The sequence below is a fragment of the Plutella xylostella genome, chromosome 15 (genome assembly GCF_932276165.1).
Source record: "Plutella xylostella chromosome 15, ilPluXylo3.1, whole genome shotgun sequence".
NCBI classification, from domain to species: domain Eukaryota; kingdom Metazoa; phylum Arthropoda; class Insecta; order Lepidoptera; family Plutellidae; genus Plutella; species Plutella xylostella.
In genome coordinates this window covers 1981858-1990476 of record NC_063995.1, presented here as the reverse complement: position 1 = coordinate 1990476, position 8619 = coordinate 1981858, and the positions used below count along the sequence as shown (strand labels likewise).

The 8619-nt window shown below is 38.9% G+C and overlaps 1 protein-coding gene and 1 non-coding gene across 2 annotated transcripts; both read right to left on the bottom strand.

Moving 5' to 3' along the window:
- Nucleotides 1-1661: 1661 nt before the first annotated feature.
- LOC105380721 (60S ribosomal protein L7a) lies at nucleotides 1662-4910 on the bottom strand. The gene is made up of 7 exons (XM_011550314.3): nucleotides 4751-4910; nucleotides 4262-4376; nucleotides 3720-3869; nucleotides 3195-3283; nucleotides 2749-2880; nucleotides 2250-2372; nucleotides 1662-1869 (listed from the first exon to the last, which is right to left on the bottom strand). Exons 1-7 carry the CDS (start codon nucleotides 4763-4765, stop codon nucleotides 1687-1689), a joined length of 807 nt encoding a protein of 268 aa, XP_011548616.1. The 5' UTR covers nucleotides 4766-4910; the 3' UTR covers nucleotides 1662-1686.
- Nucleotides 4134-4205, bottom strand: LOC119691320. Its single transcript, XR_005253893.1, has one exon. It is a non-coding gene; the product is annotated as a small nucleolar RNA SNORD36 (small nucleolar RNA).
- Nucleotides 4911-8619: the final 3709 nt, after the last annotated feature.

The window sequence follows — 8619 nt, the reverse complement described above, 5'->3', positions numbered from 1 at the left end:
TCCAGAAGTACGTACAACTTAATTTGTATGCTACACTGTTTCCTACCTTTTGACAATTTGTCAGTATCTTCCTGAAGTTAGTTTGCTTAATTACCTTAAGATGGCGTTACACCAATTTATTGTAGGGTGAAATTATATCAGTGAATAGCTTATGATCCGGTTAGTTTAGATTTTCTTCCCAGGAAATCATCCCCATTCCCTTATGGGGTTGGAATCATCACAATCTCATCAATCAAGAGATCTTCAGCCTGGACCCAAATTTTAAACTGAAGGACTTTTATCCCCGTTTTACCCCTTAAGGAGTGGAGTTTCTGAAAATCCTTTTTTCTCTTACCTAAGGAACTAACGTGCCAAGTTTCATGATAGAAGCTTGAGCCTGCTGACTTCCTGGAAGGCGCAAAGGTGTCTCACAGAGTAGGTAATGTGTCTATGACTGATGAGAATTTAGAAAGTCTGTGATTAACTACAGTCGTCGAAGAAGAGGCCCGTTTGGACCAATGACGAAGGAAAAATTCCTTTGTCATTGGTTTGGGTTTGGACAGATCTAAAATGTATGTAGGATGACAGCTGGTGTCAAATCAAAATCATAAAATCTAAACAATAACTGTGCTACCACAAAAAACTTTAAACACTGTTTAACTAGTGTTTAAAACGAAATTTGACATTTTATTTGGCCCTTAGGGCCTTACCACAAAAACTTAAGACAGGTGTTTAGCGCTGTCAAACGCCTACAAAATCTGTTTCTTCTCTTAGGCCCGGGTCTCCTATTTACTCCGTAGGTCGCGTCAAGTGTCACCGCCGTAGGCCGCGTCACGATACTCACTACGTCTACGCGCCAACGTCGGCGTGTGAGGGAGACCGCATCAGTACATTTCTATAGTGAGCATCGTGACGCGGCCTACGGCGTGACGGTGGACGCGACCCAAGGCGTAAATAGGAGACCCAGGCCTTACCTAAGGAACTAACGTGCCAAGTTTCATGATAGAAGCTTGAGCCTGCTGACTTCCTGGAAGGCGCAAAGGTGTCTCACAGAGTAGGTAATGTGTCTATGATGACTGATGAGAATTTAGAAAGTCTGTGATTAACTACAGTCGTCGAAGAAGAGGCCCGTTTGGACCAATGACGAAGGAAAAATTCCTTTGTCATTGGTTTGGGTTTGGACAGATCTAAAATGTATAGGATGACAGCTGGTGTCAAATCAAAATCATAAAATCTAAACAATAACTGTGCTACCACAAAAAACTTTAAACACTGTTTAACTAGTGTTTAAAACGAAATTTGACATTTTATTTGGCCCTTAGGGCCTTACCACAAAAACTTAAGACAGGTGTTTAGCGCTGTCAAACGCCTACAAAATCTGTCAAATTTCGTTTTAAACACTTGCTAAACAGTGTTTAAAGTTTTTTGTGGTAGTACAGTAACTTTTCTTGCTTTAAAAGTTCTTTTTCTTTTCGGCCGTTAAATAATACGCCAGATTTTGTCCATTTGATCCAAACGGGCCTATTTACATTTCGACGACTGTAGTTATTAATCTGTCGAGATAGGTAGACTTAATCAATGAGAAACTATAGGCCTGTGCCACCTATGGTTATAGTCATATTACATTACAGCAATGCCTACAAAACCACTCCTCAGGACAACAAAAAAAAACACCAAAAAGCTTATATTTTACTCTTTATTCGTCCCTCAACCCTGCTTCTGCGCGATCTCGCGCTGTTTCGCCTTCTCCAGCTTGGCAATGCGCGCGTTGGACTTGTTGCCGAGCACGCCGCCGCCCCAGTGCTTGCGGAGCTCGTCGTACCGCTCGTTGAAGTTCGTCTTGATGGCCTCCACCACCTTCGAGAAGGCGGCACGGTCGCCAGACTCCACCTGAGAGAAGGGGACGGTTAGATGTGGACATAGATGGGAGTGAGAGAGAGGGGTGGGGGGTGAGGTTGTCAGATAAAATCTATTGGTGGTAGAAGGGTTGTCAGCACGGCTGTCTGATAGCAAATAAATCATCATGTCAAGTAAAGTTTGAGAGGGTTCACTGTTTGCTAGTAAATAATGTAAATGCCCTGAGGCAATCTCTAAAGTTAGCAATCGTAATGCCATGTTTTAAATACAAATACGTGACGGACGACAGAATAGTATCTCATAATGCGTGACGCTCAATCGACACGAGTGTCCACAAAACAAGACAGTGAAACCTCTCCCATCCTTCTACAATATCCAAACACACACACACTACAACAGTATGATATACTAACGTTAGTGAGCGCGACACAGGTGCAGGTCTTGCGGTGGACCAGGGCTCCCAGGCGGGACTTGCCCTTCACGATGCAGTATGGGACTCCCATCTTGCGGCACAGAGCGGGCAGGAAGAGGACCAGCTGGAAACAAAGACAGGTTTTATTGGGATTCTGGCTGTGAAGAGGAGTGGTGTGGTTTGAATCGGGCTCAGAGTCATCTGGCTTCATGCAGCATGCTAAAAACTAGTATTCGGCAGCCTCAGGTGAAGAAATTCTTACATCACTGCAATATTTATGATGATAGTAATATTTTGAAAGAATAGTCATTTCAAGTTCAAGTCAATATCTGTACAGTTAGAAATGTGAAATAAATAAAACCATAGAAGTAATGATTATAAAATTTACAATAGTTAATAGGTAACTATAATAATATACGCAACTTTATAAATGAAAATTCATTACCAGCAACATAAGAGGTATTATAATTTTTAAGTTAAAGATGTAACATTTTCCTCACCTCAATAGGGTCGACGTCGTGGGCGATGACGACCAGCTGTGCCTTCTTCTTCTCCACCAGCTTGGTGACGGTGTTGGTGCCGGCGCGGATGGTGTTGGGCCTCTTTGGTGGAGGGTCATCCTTCTTGGCAACCTGAGATGTAGAACTTCTTTTTAAATATTTGTATTTGGAATGTGAGTTTTTGGTGGTTTGTGAAAAGAGCATCAGAGATCTTGGTGGAAAGGGTCGTCATGGCCATCAGAAATAAGTGTTATGCATCATGTCATTGTAGTTTGTACTGAATTTTATAGGTAGTTGTTATGGTAACTAACAATTTGTGGGTCACAAACACAACATAATCAGGGCACTGCCAGAAATATTGCGATTGGTAAACCTCATAAAAGTCCTTGAGATAGTTTATAATAGACAAGTTCATAAATATAAAGTAGATGAACATTTTACAATACCTTAGCCTCAGCAGCCTTCCTCAGGCGCTCTTTCCTGACAGCTTCAGTCTCAGGCCTGTATTTCTCCAAGATTTTGAAGAGGCCCTTAGCTGAAAGTGAAACAGACAACATATTTCAGAATACAGGCAATTACAGAGATGATTTGTGGTGTTTGAAATAAATGTATCAGAGTTAAAAAGCTCGTATATTTTTTTGATAATCATAGTGATTCATCGTTGCATTTGGGGATCATCATGAAAAATTCTAAACAGTAGAACCTCAGTAACTGTTCGCTTCAGAGAAATCACATCACTATGCTTTTTTTTAAAGCTACAATTCCTCTGGAGTTTCACGGTTTAAGAAACATCCCATATTGAAATACAATAAATTTTGTCTAACAACTTACTGTATGTATTCAGAAAAATTATAAACTGTCAGCAATCATATTATTTTGAAGCCACAAACTCCAAGTCGGCTATTTGAGCAAGTTACAGAGGTTCTACCTTTATTCTTTAAAGTAGTGTAATGAATTTGAAAGCTACAAACCTGTGGTCTTGTCAAGGGTCTGGGTGAACTGGTTGATTGGTGGGGGCACCTTGAGCCTGCGCTGGAGCACGGCCTTCTGGCGCTGGATGCGGATGTACTTGGGCCATCGGACAAAGCGGGACAGGTCACGGGTGGGCTGGATGTCCTGACCTGGCAAGAGTTGGCTGTTATTCAATTATGAAATCGTGTTCAATGTTGGATATTCGATTTACTATCATAATATTTGATGGATGAAGTATTGTTTACTGTTAATTTGTTGACATTTAAGTTGAGGGTTATAAATTCTAACCTAAGAATAACAACATTTTGAGTTTACATTGGTATAATAACTAAGAATGAACATCTATTAGTATAATAAAACATGTTGTTAAAGGCTGATTATAACCTAAAAATACGTTTAAAGTTCTGGTGTGGTCCAATCAGTGTTAAAAAGCTCGTATATTTGTATGCCACATGGTAGTTCAGACAATGTTAACATCATTTTGGCCACAACAAAACAGAAACACATGTAGGGGAGCTGAAGAAATGTGCATTGGACTTACCGATAGCGAAATTCCTGGACCTCTTCTCGAAGAGAGGGTTGACAATCTTTTTGGGTTCAACTTTCTTGACCACTAAAGGAGCGGCGGCTACCTTCTTGCCTACCTTCTTCTTGGGCTGAAATGTGAGAAAACGAGCATGAAATCTATGCTTGGGCACGCTGGTTTAGGTTAAGATGTTTATTACACTCAGTTCTTGGTGATAGAAAGTGAATAATCATGGCATTCATAGAAAAGTTTACATCATGTTTGTGTAGGTTATGTGCGGTTCAAATATTCTTGCGAGACACTTTTTGGGAGTTTATACAAGAACTTTAGCACAATAATAATAAAAACACGAACTTCTACTTTACCAAATCAGGTATTTAGGAAGAAATATGGAACACTAGTAAAAACATCCCAACAAGGGCCACTGAACACGCACAGAAAACAACACTTTTTCACTGCAGAAGATTGAAATACTATTGCGTACTAAACGTACATGGTGTTTACCTTCTTCTGCACCATCTTGACTTTGTTTTAATTCAGTGATCTAAAGGCCACGAATAGATACGCGACCTCAACGGAACACCGTACTTTCGGCGAAAATGGCCGAAAGAAAAAGAAATATGAACGGAAACGTCAAATCAGTAGAACTTTTTTGTCTATGGCTTTTGATAATGTTGCCACATGACATAAAAATTCTAATGCTCGCTTGCACAGACTCTCACCAAAATAAGGCCAGTGTACGGTACAGTTTGTCCTCAAAATAATAAAGTCCTCACGTTTTGTTCCCAATATTTATTTATTTTCTTGCTCGGCATGAATATGAATATGAAATATAATCGTTATATTTTTTAATATTGTGCGCCATTTCTTCTTTTTAGTGACAGACTTGTACCAGCAGAGCCTTTGTGAAATAGTGGTAGACGGGTTTAGTGTAGTGATGTAACGAATATTCGCATTCGCATTCGCATTCGCGAATATTCGCATTTTTTTGGATATTCGCATTCGCATTCGCAAAATTTTGTGCGAATGTTTTGCGAATATCAGTACTTATTAAAAAAATATTTGAAAATAATGGTAGGTTAACAAAATCTAAATCCAAATCAAATCAAATCAAAAAATCAAAAATCTTTATTCTTAGTAAAAATTAACATAACAGAAAAGTTTTGACGACTACTATCATAACTAGGCTCACATGTAGCCTGTATTTATGATTAAGTAGGCCCGCACCTCTTATGAGGATCGTAACAGTGATCGGTGGTGTCATGTTTTTCAAACAATATTTTTATGTTCCCTCAGAAGGAAGGACATAAAAGAAGACACAAAATAAAAATAAAAACCTAATAACTAACATGCTGTGTGTGTGTGTGTGTGTGTGTGTGTGTGTGTGTGTGTGTGTGTGTGTGTGTGTGTGTGTGTGTGTGTGTGTATGTGTGTGTGTGTGTTTGTGTGTGTGTGTTTGTATGTGAGTCAGAATGAGTGTGAGTACGTAAACTGAATAAGTACGTATTACTTAATAAAAAGCTCTGTTTCATCATATGTAAAGGTTTTTAGTAGTGTAGACACTTTCTTTTTAACTTCAAATGTAGGTTTGTCAAACACAAAATTGATTTTATTAATTTTATTATATAATTTTGGGCCAAGATAAAACTGATGCCTTTTTGTAAAACTAAGCTTAGGCAGGGGAGTATTACAAATTAAGTCTTTGCGACGTTTGGAGGTTTCAAAGAGGGGTGTATGGATGTGTTGATAAATCACCGTGTTGTAAATAAAGAGCTGCCTGACAGTTAAAATGTCGCAGTTCTTGTATAACTTAGTGGTGGGGTAGAGGATAGGACGTTTAGTGGCCACCTTCAGTACTCCGCGTTGGGCAACTTCCAGCGGTTTTAGATGTGTTTTTGCAGCACCACCCCAACACGGTATACAATATGTAATTATAGATTGAGCTAGAGCAAGATACATAGTCCTGATTACATTTGGAGGGGCAGAGTGTCGGATAGATTTAAATACATTCATTAATTTCCTAAGTCTAGATGTAAGCATATCAATGTGGGTTTTAAAGTTAAGATATTTATCTAAAGTGATTCCTAGGTATTTAATTATGTCAGTACGGTCTATGGAGGGGCATTGGCACAATAGAAGATCGTGACAGGAGTGAGCTTGGATAACAATAGGTGATTTAGGTTGATTGGCGGATGTGGGAGAGAAGGGTATAAATTTGGTTTTAGAGGTGTTCAAGGTAAGGAAGTGTGTGGAAAGCCAGTTTGCGACAACATTGAAACCTGATTGAGCTGTCTTTTGGAGATTAGCCCAACTAACATCATTAAAAAGGAGGACTGTATCATCGGCGTATGTAATAATAGTGCCATTTTTAAGTGGAATATTACACATATCATTAATAAAAACGAGGAATAGTGTGGGCCCTAATATACTACCTTGCGGTACCCCGTAGGAGATTTGCAATTCGTCACTAGTGTGGTGGCCTATTTTAACCATTTGTGATCGTCCCGTAAGGTACGATTCGAATAGGTTATGCTGAGTGCCTCTGACACCGATTAAGTATAGTTTGGTTAGAAGAATAGGAATCGGTACGGTGTCAAAGGCCTTTGCTAAATCAAGGAACACCGCGAGAGTTTTCTTATTGCTGTTTATGTTTTTTACTATATTATTTGTTAGCTTTAGAACTGCATCAACGGTGGAGATATTTTTATGAAATCCAAACTGTTGGGGTGATATTATATTATTTGTTTCTAGGTAATTGATCAATCTATTATTAATGATGCGTTCCAAAAGCTTCGAGAATGTACTGAGCACAGCGATTGGACGATAGTTAGTAGCGCATGACCTATCTCCACTTTTAAATATAGGATGGATTATGGCCTTTTTGAATGCAGAGGGGAAGAAACCGTTTTGTAAGCAAAGATTAAAAATGTGTGTAAGAATAGGGGCGAGAATCAAGGAGTATTTTCTAATGATTGTTGGGGAAATGCCATCCCAGCCAGTAGCAGCAAGGGGTCTTAAAGAGTTGATGGCGCCAAGAACTTCGTTTTCGTCTGTGTTCAGCAGGACGAAAGAACCAGGAGTGTTAGATAATTGAGGAGGGGGGTTACTGCAGCCCGTAGGGTGGGGTGAGCATCTAATATTATCGGCCAAAGTTTTTCCGATATTAACAAAAAAGGTGTTTACACTGTTGCATGACTGTTTAGGAGAGTTAGTAGGAGAAAGAAGTTGGTTAGCTATGAATTTAGTTTTTTTAGTGTTTGAAATTCTTTTTATAGTATCCCATAAGCATTTGCTATTAGTACCAGCCTTTTTTAATTCATTTGTATCATACTGTCTTTTTATTTTTTTCAAAAGCTTATTGCAAAAGTTTCTATAGCGTATGTAAGTTAGTCTTAAAATCTCATTATCCTTGTCCGCTTTCTGCTGTTTATGGAGATGATCGTGGTTACGCATGCATCGAAGGAGTCCGGGAGAGATCCAGGGCTTAAGAATTTTATGTTTTTTGGAGATAATTTTAACTGTTGTATTTTTATTAATTATAGTAGAGAGACTGGTTATTAAATTATTAGTTGCAGACTCAGGATCCTTGGAGGAGAAGACATGAGTAAAGTCTAGTTGTTCCATGTCTTTATCCAAGCCATCATAGTTTATAATAGAGATTGTTCCCAAAGACTTATCTCGTATGGGTTTAAAGTCTAGCATAAAGAGTACTGGGCGATGATCAGTTGTATGTGAGTCGAGAATAAAAGTGAGTGATGGAGATTGTGTTCTAAGCATCAGGTGGTCTAGACAGCTATTATCTCTAGTAGGTAGATCGTGTGCTGGCAGGAGACCATGGAATGAAAGGTGGCTAAGATAGTTATGAGAGCGTGAGTCCAGGGAGGTTGGGGTAATATCGATGTTAATATCACCCGTTATAATTATGGATTTAAATGAAGATAGTGTAGGAATGACATGGTCTAGAGTTTCTAAAAATAAATCAATGTTGTAATTAGAAGGAGAGCGGTAGATGCATAGTATAGCTATATCAGAACCTACTTTCAATAGAAGCCCAGAGGCTGATCCGTTAAAATCAAGTTCCTCTGAGTTGAGGGCGAGTTCGGATCTTACATAAACAATAACGCCATCACTTTGATTCTGATGTTTAGTTGATAAGATAGAGGTATAGTTTGCTAGCGTAGGTACGTTAGAATTAGAAAGGCAATTCAACCAGCATTCTGTTAAGACTAGAATATCGCAGTCTATGTCTAATCTTGTGAGCAGAGTAAGGAAACTATGATAGTTGCAGTTTATAGAGCGAATATTGATTGATAGTATTTTAAGTTTATTTTTGTGTTTAGTAACATGTTTATGGATTTGTTCTGGAGTACAGG

Bases quoted from the DNA above. Each gene is read 5' to 3' on its own strand.
- LOC105380721 (XM_011550314.3), bottom strand. The intron at 2,881-3,194 runs GTATTGTAAAAT...TCTACATCTCAG, and splicing joins GGAAGGCTGCTGAGGCTAAG to GTTGCCAAGAAGGATGACCC. The intron at 2,373-2,748 runs GTGAGGAAAATG...CTTTGTTTCCAG, and splicing joins ACGACGTCGACCCTATTGAG to CTGGTCCTCTTCCTGCCCGC.